At 35.4% G+C, this 25,790-nt stretch overlaps 1 protein-coding gene across 1 annotated transcript in view; it reads right to left on the minus strand.

Annotated features, from left to right (window-relative positions):
• Positions 1-1,012: 1,012 nt before the first annotated feature.
• Positions 1,013-25,790, minus strand: part of LOC108553623 (enteropeptidase) — an 88,913-nt gene continuing 64,135 nt past the window's right edge. The window contains exons 3-5 of the mRNA XM_017908614.1: positions 21,471-21,593; positions 16,412-16,600; positions 1,013-1,051 (exon numbers count right to left, since the gene is read on the minus strand). Of these exons, the coding sequence (XP_017764103.1) occupies positions 1,023-1,051; positions 16,412-16,600; positions 21,471-21,593 (341 nt within the window). The 3' untranslated portion in view covers positions 1,013-1,022. The remainder of the gene's footprint in view (positions 1,052-16,411; positions 16,601-21,470; positions 21,594-25,790) is intronic.

Here is a 25,790-nt window from a genome sequence, read left to right on the forward strand (position 1 = left end):
GCAACGATAGCGGGCTTTTTCAACGGCGACGAAAAATTTAGGTTAAGCTGAAAACAGCACAGCCGCCAGCGGCTCTCTGTAAATTCCGCCGTGCTCGAATCCACGAGATTTCGAGCGGCCAACAAACGGCTGATAAACAAACAAGAACACGACCCAGTAACCCGGCCATTACCGGGTCGATTTACTTGCACGCCTGAACAATGTAAAAGGGAACGTCACAATAGGATGGAATAAATGAACAACGCTTCCGTATTTTTTAATTGCTTCTAAATGAAAATCTTAATCAATAGTAATAGCAAATTGAAAAATTTTAATATCGATATCGTATACTTCAAAACTTTAATAATTTTTATATTGGTATATTTATTTCTAGAAATTGATTCTGAGATAATTTCGTTTTAAGATTTTTAAAAGATATAGAAAAGATATTTAATATTAATATTGACATTGAATTATAATTCTTTCGTATTGGAATTTTTATTTTAAGGAGTTAAGATTAAAACTAAAATAATTTCGTTTTTAATTAATCTGTGAATTGCTCGCAATTTTGGTTAGAAAAATTTTGTAAATATTTTTTAAATTATCCCACTGATACCAAATATCTAAAATTCTATTCGTTAAAGTTAAAACATTCGCTGATGCAAGTTTTGTCACGTTTGGAGAGACAGTTATAGGAAAGTGGATCTACATATTGTATGTATTCGTTACTCGCGAAGTTATGAAAATATTATTAAAAACAAAGACATCTCAGCTGAGAATAATTTGTCTGAAATACAATATTTACGTACAATATTTATATACAATTATGGATTCTAATTTACTATATACTTACATTGACCAAACTCTAACAACATACTACGAAATAAAATCTTATTATCGATTAGAGACTATGGTTAATCAAAATTTAGTCTAGAACAAATTCTAAATAAGCATATACGTTCCCATTTTAGTTTCCAAATTAATTAATTAAGAACCAAAATAACCCAGGCACGTGAAAAGTACTTAAACCTATTCCCTGCACACTAATCCAACAGACAGACATCCTCGTGATCTAAAAGAAAAAGGAAAAAGAAAAAATAAAATAAAAATGTACTGTTAAATCCGAAAGAATCTCCTCCACCCAATAAGAAGAATTTCAACCACAAAATAAAGCCAAAACAAAAATATGAGAAAGAAGCAGCAGAGTATTAAATTCCGAAGAATCTTCTGCATCCAGCGCGAACAATTCCAACCACCAATCTCACCCCATCACGTACCACAAACCTGCACCAAGCATGGCAAAGCAGCCGATTAAGACATCATCGAGTACCCTTCATCAAAACCGCGATCGATAAGCGACATCTTACCTCTTCACCACCCTCACACACCCCGGCACAATTACTCTCGACCCCTTTTCCCTGCACAGGGCGCGGTCCATTTACATTTCATTTCCAAAGGCAGACGAAGGGGTTATTTACATTTTCCTCGCGCTCCCTGCGCCAGCCTGCCAATCGCGAGGATCGAATCGGTAACCGGGTCGACTAGGATGAAAACGAAGGCAGTTAGCAAGGCAGGAGAGAATTAGCAAAGCAAGATGAAGCTTGGAAGGAAGATAGAAGAATCTTGGAAGAAAGCGGGAAAAAAGTTAGAAGAAGAAGCAAAAAAGGCAGAAGAAGATTGGAAGAAAAACGGAAGAAAGCCGCAAGAAAATCGACAGAAATCCGAACGAATCTCGCGAGAATGATGGACGAAGGTTAGAAATAAGACAGGAGAAGGACAGAGAAATAGGGATCCGCGAGGAAGGCCGTGAAAACGGCTCGGGCCTGCAACGTCCCGATTTAATGGAGCGCGGCGACTTGATAACGGGCAACGGGGCATTGCAAGATTTATTAACGTCTCGCGATGCGGATAATGTCTCACCTACTCGGCGAAGCAGACTCTAGCCCGGGCTGAATTATTCGCGGGACGGAAATTAAGGCTCGAGGCCGGCTGTCTTTTAATCTCCGCCAAACGTTTCCTTCGCCTCGGACGAGGTCCTTCGCTGCTTCAGCAAACCGGCCACGGGTCGATACCCTGCCAGCAAATTCAATGATACACAGACCCCATGCACGCACGGATCGTGGACGTTCTTTTCCGAGCAAGCACACGCCTGTGCACGATGGTCTTTGCCTCGTTACGATCTCGAGAACTGCTCATCGAGCTCTCTCGACTCACCGGCCATCTCGAGTTAAAATCGGTCCTCGTGCTGGGAAAATTCTCCGCATTTGAATGTAAAATCGTGGGAACAGATTTTAATGAACCTTGTTTGTATATCCCGTGACGAATCGGGAATTGTCAGGTGTGTTTAATGATATAATGATATGATAATACTCGTGCCTGATACGTCATGGCGTTCTAATGCAAGGACACGAGTACATTCGTGACCAGTCAGCAAAGCGTTTAGAACATGAGTGGATGAATTTGGACTGGATTTAAAATAGAGGAATAATGATTACAGCGATTTTTGCGATTGGTTTCAGGGCAGAATTCGTTTTGGTTTATAGGGGTTGTTTTGGGGTGATTGCGACTTGCGACGAAGAAGTGGAGTAATTGGCTGTTAAATTGCATTGTCTGTTGCTATCCTGTTCTAAAGGCAGGAGATTTAATTGGAGGCGGAAAATTAAACAGAAATTTAAAAAATGTACATGTGCAATGTTCATTATGATATAAAAATTAATCGAAATTTTAACGAAGATCGAGAAATGTAAAAATAGAACCTTTTAATATATTGATATCGAGATTGGTCTGTCAGTAGAATTTATTTAATTGGAATTGGAATAATTATATAAATAATAACGTATTTACTTGAGCCTAACTTGTTTATATAATTGCGAAGTACACATTTTTTACATATACAAAACCTAACTTACCCTCAAACATTTCGTAACTATTTACTCGGAAAATGAATTAAATTTATTTACTACGTTTCGATGATAAATTTTTACAAACGATTTAAAACCAATTACTGAAAATGAAATATTCGAATTTCATTTTCCTAAATGACGACAGGAAAATAAAATTGCAACAATTTTTACTTAACCCGAATTTTCCCAAATTTTTCCGTAACGCAAAAATAATTTTTACAACAGCTCGTATATTCGCAGGAGAATTTCTCCATTTCCCGATAACTCGAAAACTGGTTTCGCTCGCTTATTTTTTTAAACAACAGCGTCTTCGTTAAGGGGTAAACTGGCGAAATTAATTAAATATTTGCAGCATTCGCCAACCGGCACGTTTTCGTTCACTGTTTGTTACGAACTTTTGTTTACCCAGTTTTTTCGTCATTTTCTACTATTTCCGTGTTCTTCTTTCCACCTTTTTTCCTCGCCGTTCCACAAAAGAAACTTTTTAACAAGTTCCACCTATTTTCGAAGTTCGCCCGCTTAATCCGAACGATAATGATCCGAACTAAAACAATGACAAAGAAACGAAACGTTGATTTTGCGTTCCCATTTTCCCTTTTAATATTTTCGTGGCGGAATGAAAAAGTTTGTTTGTTATTAAAGTTCCATTGCGAGTTCTGAAACTTCTTCGAGACGCGATGTAAAACTTGTTTCTGCATCGTTTTAAAGTTTCTGTTCTTAATGCAGGAGTATCGTAAATGATCGATGGGAAATTCGAACCTTCTTTTACTAAGTTACTGCATCACGATGTGTTGCATACTGTGTGCTGTTTAGTATGAAAATGGTGCAATTGTAGGTTGCGTAAGTGTAACCTCAAAATACAGTCTAGTATGAAATTAACAGAGTGCCTTTTGGTTGAAAAATTGGCGATATTTGAGAGGCTGTAACTTTGTTACAGAAAATTGCGTGACACTTCATTTGGATTCATTTTCAAGATTGAAACTCCTATTTTGGCGACCCTGAATTGAATATTTTATTTGTCTTTTTATTTTATCACATACGGTAATAAATTCAAGGTATCTTACATCGATATAATTGTAGATATTCAGAGGACTTTGCGACTGGTAGAAAATTTTTATTGCCATTTGTTTTATAGCGAATTTGACGAGGAATGTATCCTCTTTCCAATGATTTCTTCAAAATTGGCGTATGATTTTTTTCCCTCATTTTGATTTTATTTTATTACATACAGTAATAAATTACAGGTGTGTTTTCTCTAACAAAAATAGTAGAAATTCAGATGACTCTACGATTGGTGAAAAATTTTTATCGGAAATTTTTTTATAGCGAATTTGACGAGGGAAGTATCCTCTTTCCAATGATTTCTTCAAAATTGGCGTACGATTCTTTTCCCTCATTTTGATTTTATTTTATTACACACAGTAATAAATTACAGGTGTCTTATCTCTCAAAAATTAGTAGAAATTCAGACGACTCTACGATTGGTGAAAAATTTTTATTGGAAATTTTTTTATAGTGAATATAACGAGGGAAGTATCCTTTTTCCAATGACTCCTTCAAAATTCGGGTACAATTTTTTTCGCTCATTTTGATTTTATTTCATTACATACGATAATAAATTGCAGGTGTTTTTACTCTAACAAAAATTGTAGAAATTTAGACGACTCTACGAATGGTGAAAAATTTTTATCGGAAATTTTTTTAAAATGAACATGACAAGGGAAGTATCCGCTTTCCAATGACCTCTTTAAAATTCGTGTACAACATTTTTTCGTCCATTCTGATTGCACCTCTTGCGAAATTTGTGTCGTTGTGCGATTTCTGTTAAAATGTGAGAGCATTCGTCAAAGCGAGTACTTCATTCACGTGCTATACTATGATCTTCGACCTAATTTAGGATCAGAAATAAACGAAATATTTTTGGTATTAAAATATTTTGAAATTGTTTGATTAAATGATTCAATTTCTTGGTAGCTTTATTTTATTCGGTTCGTTCAGTAAAATCATGTCTTTCAGAATTTTCATTTGAACCATTTTCATAATCATCGGTATATACCATAACTGTGAGTCAATTAAAGAGATTGAAAATGGTTTGGTCGACTGGTTTCCGTGCACAGGGCTCCTACAATACTCGCTATTGATCAGAGGCTTGGTGAGCAATTTATTCGAGACAATGGCACCAGTGTTTTAAGATGTAGGTCTGGGTTGCTTAAAATTCCTATTCATTCCTCGTGCACTTAATTATTATCTATATCGTGATTTTTGGTTCTTAATACTTTCGTTCATAAATGAAAAAAATATTATATTTATATTAATATTATATTTTATTTAAGTTATTTGCTTACTATTGCTCTGTTTATAATAGTTAGTATATTGTTCAAAAATTAAAGATTCCATATTTAAAGTTGCACTGTAATATTTCTTGTACTGTGTTTCAATTAATTAATATTATACAGGGTGAGTCAATAGGTATAGCCACCTGAAATATCTCGTTATTCAATTACTAGATAAAAAAATGTTCCAAATAAAATCTTTTGCAATTAACCACAACATTTTTTGTATTTATATAATGATACGATTTTTCATTAATTTTGGACCATAAAATAGTGATTTTCTCGTTAAAAATTCTAGGATTAATGCTAGAACTACTACCTGTAACGTGTGTTTGAATAAATCATACATAAATTGAAAAATAAATAATGGTACACAATTATGTTCTTATCTCAATAAGAGTTCCAAAAAATTCTGTAAAGAAACACCTATTTCCACTAATATATCTATAAATATCTATAAATTTATATGTATATTTATATTAATATATTTCCTCTAATTCTAAAAACAAAAACTCAAAAACCTCTCATCTTTCAGGATGTTAGTGTTAGTGTCGATCATTTACGCAGAAATTTTTCAAATTTCAGTAATCAAATTCCCATTCCCTTTTCAAACTTTCACCGAATTATTTAATTTCATTTTCTCTCATTTCCAACTTCTTTACCTCGTCAAAACATCATAGATCATCTCTCATCGATCAAATAATCCATAATTGACATATATGCGACATCCAAAAATCGAAAAACAGAGCTCCCCATAAAATCCGAAAAATATTCTCAGTTTGTCAAATTTTCATCCTCTCAAATGAAGACGAACGAAGCAGGAACTGGGAAATCGTTTTGAAAGAGATGGAAACAACGAGGCGGCGAACGATACCATAAACTGAATGCACCCGGCCGGGTGCATCGCGATCGATCGTTTAATGAAAACGCCGCCGTACGTTTTATTTCTACGTCGACTATCCCAACCCTTTATCCCAATCCCGTTCTTTAATTTCGTTGCACCGACCCGCCACTCCGCGGCGTCGATCCGAATAACCGCGTTTTCGATAAATAAAGATCCGCGGTAGGTGAAGCGCCGAAAACATGACGGTCGAGTTCCTCCATCGTTATTTTTTTCCGTCTCCTTGCTATGAGATATAGGTTATTTATGGTGTATTTTAGGAAGGTGAAATTTTTGATAAGGGTGCAGAGATATTTATTCCAAACGGTGATCGAGATTTGGATGAAAGAAAAATGGCACAAAGAAAGATAAAATTGAGAGATTGAGAGATTGAGAAATTGAGAGATTAAAAGATTGAGAAATTTGAAAATTGAAAAATTGGAAGGTTGGGATATTGAGAGATTGAGAAATTAAAAAATTGAGATACTGCGAAATTTAGAGATTGAAAGATTGAGAACTTAAGAAATTTAGAAACTTGGAAATTGAGAGATTGAGAAATTGAAAAAATAGGAAATTTTTAAATTGAGAAATTGAGAGATTAAGAGATTGAGAGTCGTATTATTTTGTAATTAAGTGATTGAGTTCAAGTTTTAAACTTGAACCTAGAGTGTTTTAAAAAAGTTTTTACAAAATTCGTACACGTGGTGCGAATTTTAAGATTTCCGAGGAAAAATTGAAGTTAGGTTCACAAGTATCGCGTTACTTTTTTATGGGGAAATATTAGATTTTGGGGTTTTATTAAATTTTTTATCTCTCCATACTCCTCTCTTTCCGGTTTATTTCGGGGTTAATGTCGGTGGGCTGGCGAGGAAGACATTTTTTGGTCAGCGTTTCCGCGGTTATGTAAAAGTGATTGTTGGTTCGCGTGGGTGAGCTTATTCGTTGATTAAATTGGTCGATGCAACGTTTTCTATTGTCGATGATGAAGCAGAATGTACATATTTTCATGCTATTTTTCGTATCAAAAAATAGATGGAACGAAATACTTTGAAGTAAATTGTTACGGTAAGCATAGCATTCTTTTGGAAGTTGTTTAAATCTAGAAAATTTCAAAAGAAAGTTTCCTCGAGTGTTTCTACCTTCAACTCCAGCTTGCATTAAAACTTTCTATTATCGTTTCGTGTTTTATCGTCCACTTTTGTTTTCCGTGGTTTCATAGCCATTTATCGCTTCTCGATTCGTTAAAATTAAAATTCATCCAATAAGGATAATCATCTAGCTTCAACTAGTTAACTCGTATAACAAACTCAAAACTTTTAAATCAAGTTCGATCAACGAAATTCCTTTTTATATTACAAAAGATAGAAACTTGAACAACTTTTCTTCTTATAAAAATATTCCAGTTACCACCTAATTTAATGGTGGTTTGATGAGAGAATTAAAATTCCTAAGGTTAAAGTTGAAATTTCTAAATTCCTAAGAAATAAAATTCCTAAATTCCTAAGAATTAAAATTCCTAGTTACATAAATTTCTATTATACTTATAGTCCTATATTATATTTATAGTCCTATAAATTCCTAATTACATACAAATTTCATTTCTTTACCTAAACTTAATTACTTCTACCTGAAATAATTAAAACAACATGTCAAAATAACTTATTTCAATCTTATGAGATTATAAAAATTAGACGATTACTCTAGATTTTTTAAAATTATATGAAAGTTTCGTCCTTTTACTTTAATTTTAATTTTAAGTGCAAAAAGAAAAAGAAAATTAGTTCTTTAATTATCTATAATAATATAATAAAATAACTTAACTTATCTCTCATAAAAGTATCACGAATGATATTTATATAGTCATTAATTTATTTTATATATTGATTAATAATCACTATCCTAGATTTTTTAAATTACAAACGAAGAAAGAAGAAAGATTCTTGATACAATTAAAATAATAAATAATTGGAGCAACAAATTTTGGTTCTTATAGAATTATAACAAATTAAGTATATTTTCGATATTTCGTATCTTTTAAAACAAGAATCTACAAAATTACTAAACTCACGCTTCATACGATATTTCCAATTTACACCGAGGAACCTGTCGGCAATTAAATGTATATAATTGGTAGATACGAGCTTTCGTAATGGAGTGGGGAGAGCGATGTTATATATATGAAGATTTTCGGCAATAAGTCAATACTCAGTCCTCAGTCCTCGTTAGTTGACTCAGTTGCGTTAGTTGCGAATAAAACAAGGTATATAGAGCGTTTGTACAATAAGAACCAAATTTTTAATAATAAAGTATTGGAGTAATATATAGATAAAAATACAGTGTTATTTAATTCCAACAGAATCATTACTTAATGCTAGCCACCATTAATTTCCAATCGGCAATTACAAAATCCTGGGAAGAAACAAGGACACGATGAGATCCAGGATTTCGGGATGCCCGATTCGCGTGCAATAATGGCGTCCGCCTATTGTACCTCGCGCGTACGTCATCCATTTTCGCACAATGCACGACACACGTCGCGTTACACACAATTTCCTCGTAACTCTTCGGCAAAGAGGGACCGATCTTCAAATTAATGCTGCTCGCGCGGGCTCGATACATATCACCGGTTAATATTTGCCGTCACGATATTCCTACCCCTCCACGTGTTCGCGTGTGCGCGTACCCGGCCGCTCACATATCACGGTGAAAAATGAATTTGCGGTCGATCATACGTTACGTTTAACTCCCGGCAATATGCATTACAATACACGACAATGCGTTATTAATTGCCACGAACTTAAAATCCGCCAGCTCGGCCGGTGTCGCGCCGTTCTCCAAATGATACATGCCGCTGTTTGCCGTAATAACTGCTGGTTATTTACTCCGCCGACACCCCGGTATGCGAGATTTCAATCGGTCGTGATTTTAACGAAGAAGAGGGAAAAGGGAAAAAATCGGGGATAAAGGAGGAGAGAAATGAGACGCAAACGCGATGTCGAAATTTATATAGGGGTGGAATTTTGCGGAATTGCGAGAGCGTATGTTTGGCGGCGGTTTCGAAATGGGGTTTTGGTCGTGGTTAATTGTTTGCGTGAGTTATGAGAGGGTGAGGGTATTAATTTGATCACGGATTCGTGGCAGATTTAATTGGTCGTTTTGGATGCTTTTGGTCAAACCCTTGCACCAATAATTGTTTTTAGATGTTTTTAATCGAATTTTAACATTCTGGGTGTTCTATTTTAGATATAATTTAGAAAATATTAGGTCGGTGGAAATTGGGACGAATAAATTTTGTTTGTTAATTGTTACGCTTGGATATTGTATTTGAAATTGTTGAGGGGGGATTGAAATTTTTGGGGAATGTCTATGAACGAATTTAATGTCGCACTTGAGAAAGAAATTGAGAGGAATGATAGTATTTATGGTTGTAGGAGTAGTATTATACGAAGTAGGATTAGTATTACGAATTTTAGGGGGTTGTTAACTTTAATTTTAGATGTTAATTAGGTTGTTAAATTGTTAGGAAATTTACAGAGAATTGTACGATAATAGTCTGATGTTTAATATTTAGCATAGTTCAACTGGTTTGAATATGAACGGAGAATGATAATTACTTAACCTGAAGCGATTATGAAGACTATGAATTTTGGATTATTTTATACGATTGATGTCTAAAATTATTACATTCTTGAGTTTTTATGATTTTTATAATTCAAATTATTGTTATTTCCTTATATTGTTATTTTGTCTTAATCAATTACTGATTTTGCAACCTATAATTGTATAAATATTAATATTACACAGTACACAAAATCTAGGCACATTTTATAACAAAGTAGTACAATAACCAAGCACACAGAAACATTTACATCAAGCCAAAGCAAATTTTATTCAACATCACAATTAACATAAATATTAACATGTCACAGACAATTATGCTCTACTGAATTTTGCAGTGATGTATATATAAAAGTAAATCGTGATTCATAATTATTGAAAATAATAAAGAATATAATTCCGTAGAAAAATTGAAAAATTAGATATTATACTCCGATAACCTAATAATAAAAATAAAATTCTATAATACTTGAATTTTATTTATTTTCTGTATTTTCTTAAATACCTGTATTTTAGTGAAATAATAAATTACTTCGGTATTATGAAATATTCATATTCAAAAGCCATTTATTATTACACTTTGCTTTAATTATTTGTCAGTGGTTTTCGAAAATTCCATCAAAGTATCCACTTCCTCGACTATAGTAAATAATGACATTTTGAGTGCGGTAGAAATAAAATTAGCGAAAGCTTAGCGGGTGCAGGAAGACTTTTAATCCACCAGGCAATCCTGTCCTCGTAACAACGGTTTCATGCGCGTAAATACAGCGATCGGCGATCATAATGCGATTATGATAGCTGTGCAGAATATGCTCTTAATTTTATGATAAGATTAGGCATAATTATGCAGGCGATGATTATAAACGATATCGATGAAAACTGCATCGATGCCGGCCTAACAGAATTATGATAATTAATGGGACCGAATTATAAAACGATAACGCTCGACATTCTAATTAAATCACTATTCCCCACTGATTGTGCAAAATTATTTCCTAACTCTCGATTTAATTACATTTCTTTCCCTTACTTTCTAAACTTGCATAACAATATTTCATTTCAAAGTCAGGTATTAAAAATAAATACGATAAAAACTATACTTCCAAATTTTTTAAAATAATGAAAAATAAAAACTATCTAAATTTTCATACGTAATTACTGACATAGTAATTACAGACATAGTATTTTCATAGTAATTTCATTGTCATAATTAAATTAATTTTAAAGACAAATTAAATTTAAAGACAATTGTTAAAGACAAGTATTCCGTAAATATTGCAATATACAAGGTGTTCAAAAATAGGGATCTGATATACTAAAATATAATTTCGTGCCTTCTTATGTACAGGAGATTTACCCATAAATATTAAATTCCTGCAAGCTAGGCATAGTCTGCAAGCTATCCAAAAATTTCTAGCGGATTCTACGTCATTTGAGATCCCAAAGACAATAGCCTAAGTGAAATAGAGAACGCTGATGATCAACTCGAATTGCATATCGTTGCCAGAATGGTGATTTTTACGAGAACAATCCCGTAGAGTGAAACATTAGGGCGAACGCGTGGAACACGTATTCGTCCGGTTCGATATTCTATAAAACCGGAAACGCATCTGCTCGCGATTTCAGATAGAATATTATACAGAGCAATGAAATCGCGCGATATTGCTCGCCGCGCATCGCGCGAGCATCGTTTTTCCCTGACATTATGATAATCGCCCGACGAGTTTAAGTGGATCATCATGGCCCCTAAAATCTGCAAATCCGCGCATTTACAACGACGAATCAGAGCGACGCAGTTAAATTCAACGAAAGCTCGCGAGATTTCGGGCAAAGTGATTTTTGTGCATTCCGGCCGCTATTATTGTAATTATATGCTTCGTTATTGAAGCATCTGTGTTATGCAAGAGATTTTATATCGTGGAACTGTCGCCTTTCTATGTTTGTGGGTCATGTATTTTTCGAAGTAATTTGACAGCAATTTTGCAAATATTTTGTGGATCCTCGTGACATCTGATTTTTGCTAGAAAAATGTTTTAAAATCTGATATACCGTGTCAGGTAAAAATACCGTTGACTGATTTGAAAAATTGCACGTCAAAAAGTTTTCGATTCTAGTCGTGATAAAGTAAAATAAATAATCGCTATAATTTACATTTATATTATTGCGATATTATTCCATGTTAATCTGCTATTGTAGAGGCTCATAAAATATTTTATATCTTTCTCCTTATAGTAGGCAGAATGTAATTAAAATTGAGTTATTAATTTCTTCTCTCTAACTATTTTTACTCTGAATAATTAATAATTCTGAATAAGAATAGATATTATAAATGAATAAAAATAACGTATTACAAACACATGGACCCAGAAAAACAGTAATTTCGCGATACGACATAATCTAACACATTCATCGCGAAGTCCTGCACCGCCGAGCGTTCTCCATAATGTCGGACGGCGCATTAACGCCTCTTAACCTTCCTCTACCCTGCATTTTCTCCAAATAAAATCACTTTCCGTGGACTTTCTCGCGCAAATCGCTTCTTAACAGCGGAATCGCGGTTCTTTACAACTTATCCAACTCCGTTCTATCTCCCGGTCATTATTTCCACTTTATCGCGCGTTACAATGCCGCGTTAGGAATAATACAGCCGCGTGACATCGATTTCACGTGATTCCGTCGGTTTTATTTGCCGGACCGCGTGCTATTTCACCGCTGGCGAAAATAAAGAACGCTTTGTCGCGTCGGGAATCTATTAGACACCTATCGCCGGCCATTTTACACGGACCCGTAAAATGTGCCCCGCGATATATTACATGCTGCAACGTTGCTTTCCCCGCTGCTGTAATTTCCGTTCGAAGGATACGGGAAATAATAAATTCCCAAGCTGCGAGGTTAATGCAGAGATTACGGTGTAACGTGGACTCGAGGGGGGAAAAAAGAGAGAGAGGGGCAATCGAAATATACATACGCAGAAACGGGCATAAGGAGCGAATCTCGAGATTTATTATCGGTTCACGAGTGAGTATTTACCAGTCGCACGTTGGTTCCCTGGCTTCGTATTTACACGCGAGGCTGAAGAATAAATTTTCGAGCAACGACGCCGGTTCTCGCGCCTGCCCCGCGTTAGCCCAATGAAATACACGCTCTCGCTGATTCGCAGTCAAAGTAAGTGCAAGATTCAACCTCTGGCTCTTGAATTACCGCTTTTACAGAGTCGAGAAAAGATTTATTCGCGACCGTGGATGGGTCCTGTTCTCGCTCGACTTCGATTGCTTTCTCTCGTCCATCAGCCAATAATTTATCGGCCGCATCTTCGCTGCGATATTTTGTACTCGGTGCTCCAATCTGCCATCCGGGAACATGGAAAATGAATTTGGGACAGAGTCCGAGAAGTTGGCTACGTTTCGAGTGATGGATTATGATTTTTAATATTCGTTACCTCGGTTCCCAGATATAACCTTATCTTTGTGTTTGAAAAACGATGTTTTTATCTCTGTGTTCTAGTCCGTTGTAATTTTGGTTGTCGCTTTCGTCAGGAAATACTTTGAAATTATTGCGATTTTAATTTTTTCCCGAAAATTAATCCGAAGTGCAATTTTAATGAGACTAATTTAATTCACTTAAATTAGTGAAATTTAAGAGCGAATAATAAAATAAAAATTTTTCGATTATTATTTATTCAATATCAGAATTAACTGTCTCTAATTTGTACCTAAATATAGTATATGTAATATAAGTAATTAAATTGTAATATTTTTATATTTTTATATTGATAAATATTTGTACCCAAATAAATATATAATATAAGTAATTAAATTTTAAAAGTTTTCTATCGATAAATATCAATATTAATTTTCGCAAAAGTATGTATATAATTTCAGTAATTATAGTAATTGTGAAAAATTCGGAAACCGAGCATTCAACAGGTACAGTAGTTGAAAAAGATACTAAAATTTGCGAAGAAAAAGAAAATTGCATGGAAGTCGAATGTGAGAGACGGTTTGATCTGGATCCAAGAGGAAAATGATTCATCACGACACTTCAGTAGAAGAGATAAAGCACTTTGCCGAAGTAACAAGGAAACACAACGCGAGAACCTAATCTGATACGTACGCAAATGACGGTTCTGTATTCTCGGCCCAAGGAAACCTATTATTAAATGCTGTTGTGTAGTGTAGCCTCAGGTGCGCCAATTTCTGCACTGCATTACCAACTCCGTTGCACTAAATTCTAAAGCATACTACGACTTCAGAAGCACAGCCGGGTAATAAACAATTAGGAGAGACAAGGAAATGTAACTGAAACTACCAGCCAAACTTATACGGGATCCAGGGAACCATGTAACTCTCAGAAGCGCAAATTGATTAACTTCCGTGATGTAATTAGACCAGTTTAAGACGATTCGACAGTCGAATTAGAAGTACGTCGCTTGATCTCTGTTTAATCCTGGGAATAGAATTATGCCTTTATAGTTCGCGGACGGATTATTTCGAAATTTCGATAAAAATTTAGCGCACAATTCTGGAGTAATACGATTAGGATTCTGACAATACGAGGCTAATACGAAGTCTCGAGTATCCTGAAATTGGAGGATAAATATACCAGATTAAATTAATTTTTAAACTTCGCCAAGGAAAATAGAGATAAAAGAATTTTCGATGTCATATATGTCATTGTTATTAATATTTTATCCACCACTATCAGTCAATAATTAAATATTATTATGCAAATATATTAATTTGTTCACTCTTAAAAAACGTAGACGATATAGGTGTCGATTTCTATCCACAAAAATAATGATTTAATGTACATATTAACACATATTCTCGCAATGAGGTAAACAACAAAAAGAAACTCGCTCGGATTTTGTATTTGACTCGTTAATCACGAAAAACATTCAATTTTCCGACTTAAATCATTATACCTTCATGTCCTCATCATTATACTTCCACCCAGAAACATTCGTATCAGTGTGGCTTGATTAAACCCAGAAAATAAATGACCAGGACTGCACCGAATCGTGGGAGGGTTGAAAAATTCGCTTTGCGTTTAATCCGGAATATTAATACCGATTATCAGCGTTAAACAATATTTTCCAAACCGGCCAGCTATCAAACACGTAACTCAAACAATCGTGATCAAATAAAAACCATGTATTCAAAGTAATCCAATTCCGGAATCGCATCGACTGCAAATTACTCGAACAAAATATACGTATAATGGCGTCCGGCCTTGATCCTCCTAATTTGGTCCTTTCATGGAAAAAAGCTGACTGCACGGCGCGAACCTGTGAGCAGCTTTCACGCGTGAGCTTTCATCGAGTTTAACCCTTCGCTCTCCCGTTAAATTAATCTCACGTCGAACTAATTAGTCGCCGCTTTGATAAATTAATACGCGACGCACTATTAAAACGGCGCATGTTGTTTGACACCGTGTCGAATTATACACTGTTCATTAATTGGCTCCACCCGTTTCGCAGCGTATCTTAGAAGCTAATTGAACGTAATTCCGCTCTGATGGTCAGAGATTAAATTAATATCAAAGGTGGTCTCCTTTTCTTTTCACTCACCCCTTCATAATAGCTAAAAGATTTGTTATTTTCTGATGAAAAATAGTATTTAATTAATTTAGCCTGCCTTTCCTTCTTTTTAATGAAAATATTTTTTATTTTTTGAGAAACAATGAAATTGGGGAGATGTTAGATGTTAGTTTAGTTGCATATCGGTAAACTGTTGCAGAAATGTTAATTAAAATTGAAAATTGGATATTAACAATTAGATTAAATCGACTGACTGTAGATTGCCTTCTTTATTGCCATAACCTGATGCTAAAAAAAATATTTTCTATTAAACTGCTGTACTTGGTCTAACCGATGTGAGAATATTGTCAAACATAAAACTGACAGTAACTAGAGAGTTAACATACTAGAAACAATTGCTATAAACAATTGAGAAGCAGATTTAAACATATTATCATTGTCATATAAATCAATAGCAAGATCAAAATTGGACAACGGATCAATAATATATGACTTAGCCTGCCCTAGTATACTGCAAAGACTCGTAATATTAAAAAAGAAATATATTTTTCAAACTTGCACTTGCATTCGATAAATAAATTTCACACAAGGCTACTGGCCACACCCTCCCCGTTCCATAAACCAACTTCACCCGCGAACTTATTAAATCTCACCCCAAACCTGCATTGTCAATCACAGCCACCTCACCCTGCTCAATCTACCTTTCAAAACACTCAACTCCACGCATAAACCGCCTCTCGATTTATCCACCATTAACCCCCAATTTCCTTGCATCCCCAACGAACCCGACAACCCCGTGGAGCAGTGGAAAACTAAAAAAAAAATATTAACAAACTTCGCTGAGAACCTCCTCTCGGCCACTTATGTCTTCAATAATACCCGAGGATGAGGCAAAGTTTCGTTAAGTTTCAACTAAATTGCTCCACGAATTGGCAAAGCTGTTCTCTCCCGGAACGGTTCGTGAAACGCGAAAAATTTCGCGGAGAAACGAGGAGGATGAAGAGAAAAAGAAAAAGCGAGAACGGAATGGCAGAACGGGCCAGAGGACTGCCTGATGGTACGACGAGGGTGAACGCACATCGAGCAACAAGCAAGCAACGACACAAGGAGGAGAATGGACCGCGTGGAGACGCGAACGAGTGTGCTTTTTGTGACTCACATGGGAAGCTGACTGGAGGATGAGTCTGGGCGTTGTGCGCGTTATGGGGGTGCCTCGGGGTTGCGGCGCGTTGCCTGCAGAAACAGAGGACCGACGCTGTAACCAGGCCTGCCACGCTCAGGATCAGAAATACGAGCGCCACCGCGAACCAGATCGTCTGCATGCCCAGGATCGTCATTGCCTCGGAGTCTGCAATACGGAAACAGATAAATCAATGTTAAAATTCTGCTCACGTCAGGTAGATAAGCATCGTTCAGATTGGATAATTCCATAGGGTATGGAGAGTATAGAGGTTTATCGTGAATAAGCTATTCGTGATGCTGAAAAATATTTTAGAGATACAGTGAATAATTCATCGATTATATCAAAAAATATTTTAGACAAGAATTGAACAATTTTGGGAGACTCGTAAATTATATTATTTATATAGAGTGTCGAACTTATACAAACTTATATTTATATTTTTATAATGTTCTAGATACTATAGATGATGCTGAAAATTTTTTGCAGAGCAGTTGAATAGTTTATTGTCGATAGTAAGAAATGTTTCAGATAAAAGTTGAATGATTTTGAGGGACACGTAATTTGATTGAAATTTATTCAAGCTGAGTGTTTAAAGAATGTATATAGAGGATGTTCTGTTTTGATTGACTCGGTATAATATTTATCAAACTATTGGGATACTGAAAGATATTTTAGAGATACAGTGAATAATTTATTGATTATATCAAAAAATAGTTTAGACAAGAATATTATTAAAAATCACAAATCATTTTTCTATCTCCTTCCTTCTAGAAAAAATATGATATTAAATGTGCTATTGATATAATATTTCTTTAATGATTTTCAATAATAATTAATACAACGTATCGTGAATAAAATAAAGCCTAAATACAAGTCAAACTTAAATTCTTTTTGCACTCGAGAGGCGACTCTCAGTCACCATTTAATAAAATTCTAAAAATCGATGTCAATTAATATATTAAATTTAAAATTACCCAACGATGTGTGGAACATTGAAAATAATTCTACATCTTAATTTGCATACGATTTCTTATTTATTGTTTTAAAAATATCCTTGATTGTATGACAGAAAGTCTTCGAATTACTATTTTTCTGTAACGAAAAGATCGTCGAGTGCAAAGGGTTAATACTACCCTTAATTCTCGTTACCATCGTTCTCCACGATATTAAACATTTTCAAGCTCAAAGTCTCTCGATGAATGGACAAATGGAAAAGAAACCGGAATTAATTTCCATCACATTCACAGACGAACGCGCACACAAATTTACCCGCCGGATTTTCAAATGGTGAACTCTTCGTCAAAGTAGCCATTTACGAAGCGGAGACGCTTTCCTTTCTTCTTTCGATTAAAATAGCAATGGCAGTTCATCTTGCTGCCAAGTGTCAGGTCAACTGACAACGAAGGAGAATTAATTCCCTCGGGCGTTGTACAATGCGTTCCACAGAACAGTCAACACAGAAACTACCCTCTGACAGCGAAACGTGCACGCAGTTTCGTTGAATCGAGAGATCGATAGCGTGCTGTGTGTACTTTTTATCATTAGGGATCGCGCCACACGCTATTACCATCGCGAAAAAAGCGGCGAAAAATAAAAGAAGGAATTTCGCGGGAGAGCACGGGTCTTTTGTGCTTCGCGATTAGATGTTCAGATGGACAGTAATGTTTTAATATAATCAACCGCTGACAAATCGAGGACGTGGCTGGAAAGGATTCGATTCGATGTTAAACACACACGAGTTGCAGTTATGGTGATGAAATGATTAAAAATAGAAAGCGCAACTTGAGAATTCAAAGAGCGGCGAGTGTAAAATGAATTTAATTGTGTGGAAATAAATTGTTTGAAAAATAAATGTAAACATTTGAATGATATAATGAAGAATTGTAAAATCAAAGACGGGAATGTTGAATAGCGTAAATATCGATAAGATAAAGAGAGTGTAGATTATCATAAAAGAATTGAAAAATTGTATCTCGAGAACGGAAATATATTTGTTTCAAAAATGGAGAAAAAGAAAAGCTTGTTTCACGAATGAAAAATATTTTCTAATCATTTTTTAATGTCCCACGTCAAATTTTCATAATATTATTTATGTATGTATACATAATATAACGTGATTTGAAATTTATAATGCACGATACGTGCAGATAAACGACATGCTCCTTTGCAATAGTGCGATAAATAGCAACGAGGAAGACACGCAATAATCATTTCAGCGGAAGCATTAACTATGTAAAGCTTATTAATTTTGTAGATGAGGGACGATGCACCTGAATAGCACGTAATTAGTGTGACTACGGATTATTCGTTAATCAGTTTCCAAATTGGTTGCACTATTTACTATTACATAAAATGTACACTATTACGCCATAGATTTATACCATATACACATTTCAAGTAAATCATTTCTATATCTGAATAATATTAACATTTTAATGATGTAGTAATGACTTCAAGTCACTACCATTGATAGGAAATCAATTTGATTTCAAGTCACCACTATTACTGTAACTACTATTCCAGTGATACGGAGTCAATTTGACTTCAAGTCACTACTATACATAGAGAGTCAATTTGGCGTCAAATCATCACAAATGCTATGAAAATAGTGGTCACCACTTGAAAGTTAAAAATAGTCATCTGAATCATGTTTAATGTTAATTTATATTATTTTACAGACTTCGTATCGTAACTTTATTAATTCTCTCACAACACAATAGTATCGAATAATACTGAATTGCCCGTTGCAGCTGAATTCGACCCCATTAATCCAGATTACACACTTCATGATACAAGTTTATTATTTTCGCTGCAACTAAATGATATTAATTGGAAATGAAGGATGGCTTCGTGTTCCTCCCCAACATTCGAATCGCGATAATTGTGCTAGTTTGAAAGACAGTGCGAAAACAATTCAAGTCGCATCACGCGGTATACCCTCGAAATCTCTGATTATGATAATTAATTAACGCGAGGTGATTAACTTCCGAACCTATTCGTTTAATACTCGCGAATAAAACATGGCGCGAGCATGGTATTAACGCGAAGCCGTTCCAATCAATCGTTCCGAACGTGAACCATAACCGATAGGTCCGATGGTAAAATAGATTTTCCACACAAAAGAAATGAAATGCCGTCGATTGACGGGAACAGAAATTGATTAAAATGCTTCTCGTGAAACGGCGAACGCTGACCTGGACTATTTGCTGTTTTATCGTTTTCCTATATTTTCTTTTTCTTTGAAATCCCCCTTTGTGCAGGGCCACAACAGATTATTACTTTATTGCGGATATTATTACAGCTTGGAACGAAACTTCGGTCGAAATTAATTAAAACCTCAAAAGCGATACGAACTTGTAATTTCGTTTATGATACACCCTAACGGCGTTCGAATATCCGTAGAAAACCGACGAATTCACGGTGTAACGGGTATTACTGAAACTTTGCGATGATTTCCGGTACATTTAACAATTTCATTTTAATCCTTTGTATTCGTCGAGAAACTGACTGATTAATCGACTCTGTTCCCGATGAAAGAAGAGTACTCGTAAAATATTAGATTAATTGCAAAAACAGATCTTTGCTCGTGTTTTTGCAATTTTATTTATGGGACCTCCACTAATTGAAATATGTGAAGAATGAAAAAGACAGTGTAACGTAATTGGAAAAATTAATTGCTTTTGTAGTATAGTCTGTTCAAGGTAAATTTATCTAATAATCCAAATTTGCCAGGAAAATAATCAACGCTGAGAATGAAATTAAGATATTGGAAGAATGTTTAAATAAAAATAAAAAATTCTGAAGCGATGGAATAATTAAATTTTTAAATCACGAAGAACATCAATCTAATTAACACGCACCTACTCTTACCATAGGAGGTCAAAGGACATACAAAAAGTCAAATGAGCTGACTTTAAAAAGAAATAACAATGAATGTAGTATCGCAAGTTTTCCACTGCATGTACACCTAGCTTTACGAAAGTCACCGAGGGTTCGAAGGCCAGATCAGTCGGAAAGACCCTGGGGCTTGGCCTCTGGGTCAGGCCCTTAGCACGAGCACATATTTGGTCATTTTGGGGGAAGCATTGGAAAACACGTGCATAGCGTGCATGGTGCGAAGAAGAATATAAAAGGACATGAACATTCTGAGTAAGGGTTGTTGTTGTCGAGTTGAGAGTTGTCGATTAGAGAGTTGCTAAGTCAGTGGAGAGTTATCGAGTCGAGAGTTGTCGAAGTTAGTTGCCAGAGTGTTGTTGTTGCTAATAAATGTGAGTTGCTACCAATTGTGAGTTGTAATAGGAGAGTTGCTGCAGAAGTGCAGGTTGAGCGTTGTGATAAGTTGTAATAATTCGTATCTTTATCGTTACTCACATGCTCTATCACTGCTAATTTATTATTAAATAAATATATTATACCATCACCAAATCCCTCTCTACATGAATATACGATTTATATAGTAAATTTTCAAAGGGGTCATTTGACACTGCTTGGTACGTTTAGTGTTAATCTATTAATTCCTTTGAATGTGGATTATCATGTGGTTCTAAACCATAAATAACATAGTAGCAATAAATTCTCCAAATTATTTTGGTTTAATCCATAACATATAAGAGAAGCGTATTACACCCTGAAAATAAAAAGAAGACGTTAAAGTATCCCTGTTTTTAATAAACATACATCAATTTTGATAGATATTTCAAAAATCTTATGGTACCGATACCCCAAAGACTTATGATGAATTATAAGGATTAAATCTTCGAACGAGATTCCAACGCGACTAAATTGAGAAAAGAAAAACAAGATGGAGAATAGGGAGAGATGCACGTTTGTAAAACCGTAATTAAAAATGGCAGGAATGGAAGTTGGGGCAGGGACTCGGGCAAGAATTCGGCTGATCCCTGGTCGAGCCGGCATCGCGGTTCGATTACAAATCAATTTGCCCGCGGCGTATTTCATTTGAAATATGAAAGCGCTCGCCCTCTGCCCCTGGGCCGGGGTGGGCCACTAAAATGAATCGCTGGTAATTAGAACTTACTGGCACAGAGGGTGGAGGTGGCCTCATCGGAGGCGTCGCCGCAGTGATTCACGCCGTCACAAAGGAGGTCCGTCTCGATGCAGAATTCGTTCTGGGTGCATCGGAAGTCCTTGCAGGTGTGCTCTGGAAATCAAGAAAATATTCATCGTTAGGAAACATCACCCAGAGAAGGTTGAAAATTGAAAAGATCCGTGTTGAGGTGAAATGAACGTTGCGATAAAATTATAAATCGATTCTAGGGACATTTAGTGAATTTGTAAGTTAGATTTATGGACTGGTTCGGGGACAGCCATTTTCTTCCGATTCTTATTATTCTTCCTCGACTTTCCTTCTTTACTTCTGAGATTATGCGTAGATTCTGTCACACATATACCTATTACTATTTACTATTATTTGGCTAGTCAGTAAGCAATGCTTCTAAATTCAAAATGGTCAATATATTATTTAACAAAACTGCTCTGCTTTTTAAAAATGTCGATACTATTTTTTGGTCAATTCGATATATTTGAAGGAGATCCTGCCCCCACGGTTGTTGAAGTTGGTTTGTCTCAGGTATCCTCGTTGTGAGGGTGGTGCTAGAAGGAACGAAAGGAAAAAGTAGGGATGCGTTTCGTTCTGGGCCTGCCAGTGGACTCCTCAGTAAGGTTATCTAACCAGCCCTACCTTAGACAAGAATACTACTGGAAGATCGGGAAGTTATATGTTTAGGAATTAGAGGTTTTCCGAGAACTTACGAGAAAGCCCTCGAAGTCGGAATCTATCTAGTGGCGAAGTTGAGAATGATGGTCGTTACAAACCCCACTATACTTATTATAGAACCGCTCATAATCTTCAAAATTTATAACAAGCGACGATTAAATACTAAATACCATTAATGCTTACCAATCCAATAATATACAAATCGAAATAACAGAGAAATATGTTAGGAACAGACGAAACTATATTAAACGTTAACTAACATACTACACATAGACAAGGATACTATTGAAAAGTCGGGGAGTTATATATATATATATAACTCCCCGACTTTTATATATATATAGGAAGCGGAGAGGTTCCCTAAAAATTTGCAAGAACGAGTCCTCGAACCTCCTTGAAGTCAAAATACATCTAATAGCAAGGATGAGAATGATGATCGCTACATATTTGTTTTGCTATTATTACTGCACAATCGTGGATATTAAAATTACAAAAGAATAAATTATTCACTCAGTGAATAATTTATTACTATTTATAAATTAAATTATATCAATTATAATTTAATCATTTTTATTTCATACATATTTTATTTTATTTTATTCATATTCACGCATTGATCCCCGAATTTAACACTAAATCTACCGATTTCTGACACCGATCCAACTATCCAATCCATAGATAATAATAAATAAAACGATACAAAAGAAAATAAAGAAACATTCGCAACTACAATTCTACTTAAAAAAAATCCAGGCAGGTTCGCGTTAATTTGAAACTAACCAAAGGGTCGGAAACCCAGTCCTTTAATCACCTTCGACAATTAGCACGGACTATCATTTCAATCCCTGCACCACACAAGCAGCCCGCGAAAAATCGAAAGAAATAAAACCCACACAGGCAACCATTTCAATATCAACAGTTTCCAACAGCGGCAACAGTTCCCAAAATCCACTCAGCCTTTCCAAATCTCCCTCCTATCACCATCCAACGAAATACAACCAACTAACCGGCAGATAACGATTTCGAATGATTCACGATCCGGGATCGACGTTTCTGTCATCGCCTATCGACTCGCGCGACACGATTACACGTAAACCGGGTCGTTCTACCTGCACTGTCCGCAAATTCCAGCTAATTAGCCAAATTACGACGAGTCATTAGTCGGTGGACCCGTGCGATCGGACAATAAAGAACGAATTCGAGTGAAACGTCTGGCAAGGGGTGGGGGCGCGTGGCGTATCAATTAATTACACCAACTTCCGTTTTGATATTCAACGTCTGTCTTGCCTCTGGTTCCGTCTCATTTCGTATAATGTTTCTGCCGGTCTAACTCGATTAGGGAAAATGAATTGATCGCCGCTACGTGACCCGTTATAATTAGTTCCACGCGTTAATATTAACGAGAATATTAGAGGGGGCAAACGTTGATATTAACGCGCGATTTGAATAATTGCCCCGATCCGGGGATAGCCGGTCCCTGCATTGTTTTAATAAGCACCCGGATGATACCCGATGATTGATCACTGTTAGGCTGCATTTCGTTATGGAAATTCGGGGTTAAAATGTGCAATTGTTCAAGTATATATTATGCAACAGATAAAAGTGAAATTTGTGGTTAAAGAGGAAATGCTGGAATAGCTGTTCTTCGACTCATGGCTTATAGGAACGTTTTCGTTTCGATTTTTACTACTACAATCACATTCCATCCGAAATCCAAACCGAGAAGAACAATCCACTTTGTCATCCCTATATAGGGAAAGGCAGAAAAATCAGGAAATACACGGTGGCGAATTATTCCTGATGGCGTCGATGACTGGAATTGTAACTCGGACCGATCATAACAGAGTAGTAGTCGAAGATAGGGTGGAAAGTGAACGGTGGTGATGGGAAGGCGAGGGTAACGATCCCTCTGGTCCACGTTCGCAATTATAAGCGAAGGGGCGAGAGGGTGGCTGGTCCGGAATCGAAGTAATAAAAGGAGGAGGGTTAAAGGATCGACGCGAGAGAAACGGGTGGAAGAAAAAGCGGGGACCGACGTCGCGACGTCCCGGCAAGCGTAATTTTCTATAATTTAATAGTTGAAATTCTTTTCCCTTCTATCTTTCCCTTTCCTTCGCTCCGCCAGATTCGAGAAGCGGATGTAAGGGTTGGACGAGGAACAGAAAGGAACAAAGAAGAAGACGATGGCGGCGTGTTTCATCGTGATTAAAAAGGAACGAATGCCTGGCTACAAATCTTGCGCGATATAAGGTTCGATGGAACGAATTTATCTGCCGAGATGACAATTGCCGGGGAATTATCTTCGAAACTAGGAATTAAATTGGAGGCTAATTCTTCCTCATCGTTTTTCGAATTTTCATTTTTTTTTTTTCTGTTTTTTGGGACAGAATATATGAATCGTTCACTGCATAAATCGATTAACTCCACTGTTTGAAAAATCTTAAATTTAAGTGTCGAAGCACTTGGTATAGTCATAACTTTTATATTTATAATAACTTTCCCTGATAATTAAGATTAACACCATTAAACGACAAAAATTTTTGGCCACTGGATAATAAATAATTTATTTTAAAGATTACTTTGATTAACTCCGTACTCTAATGTGAATCGTTGCAATAATGCAACTCAAATGCACTAGCAAGCCATGGATGGTAACGGTGAATTTTTTAATGCCGTCTTATCAGAATTTAAGTAAAATTTAGTAAAATTTAAATTTATTACTTTTTTCACTTGCCAAATGGATTAACTCTTCCAGTAACATAAAAATGATAACATTACTAACGATTACCTATTGACCATTTCTTCTTATAAATTTTATATACCGTTAGATGAAAGTTACATTTGCATTTATGCATTCTACAATATTTATTTCGATTTAAATTATAAAGGGAATTTTAAAAAACAATATACACTACTTCATTGCAGTTCTTCACTCTTTATTTTATGGAGTTAATCAATTTGTGCAGTGAACGGCTCATATGATGAATATGAAGATATTTATGGGGATTTTTGGAAATTTTGATGAGTTGATTTTCAATTGGAAAATTTAATTGGTTTGCAAGTGTATATACAATACTTGGTGAAAATTTGTGAAAGAAATTTTAATACTTGATTTTTTATTATTAATTATAATATTGTTATCGTGAAATTTTTATGCTTGAAATGAAGATTCGATACATTTGCATTTAATGCATGATTGTTACATATAGGCTAGTTTTATTTAAGAAATTTTTTGAATTTCTTCGCAATAAAATTTTAATTGTTGGATATAAATTGAGCTCCCAATTTTGTTCTTTCTGGGAGGAAAAGAACGCTTTAAAAACCACGCTATTAAGCGTGATGAAATAAATCTGCCAACACTGCTTCATCCTTGTACAGTATAGATAAAAGCAATATTCGGAAGCTGAAAGCCAGTTAACCTAATCAATCTCACTTGATTTCTATCAACTCTCAATTTTTCAAGAAAATTCTCAGCGATCGGTCTCCATCTTCACTGGTTATAGCAATATTTTTTAACGACGCATCGTCAATTTGCAGCCAATAATTTTTTGGCTTATTTACACTCTTATATTTATAATTTTATGAAAAATGATGGTGGAATATATTAATCTTATATTAATT

This window comes from Eufriesea mexicana, unplaced genomic scaffold (assembly GCF_001483705.2).
Source record: "Eufriesea mexicana isolate 0111107269 unplaced genomic scaffold, ASM148370v2 scaffold11349, whole genome shotgun sequence".
NCBI lineage: Eukaryota > Metazoa > Arthropoda > Insecta > Hymenoptera > Apidae > Eufriesea > Eufriesea mexicana.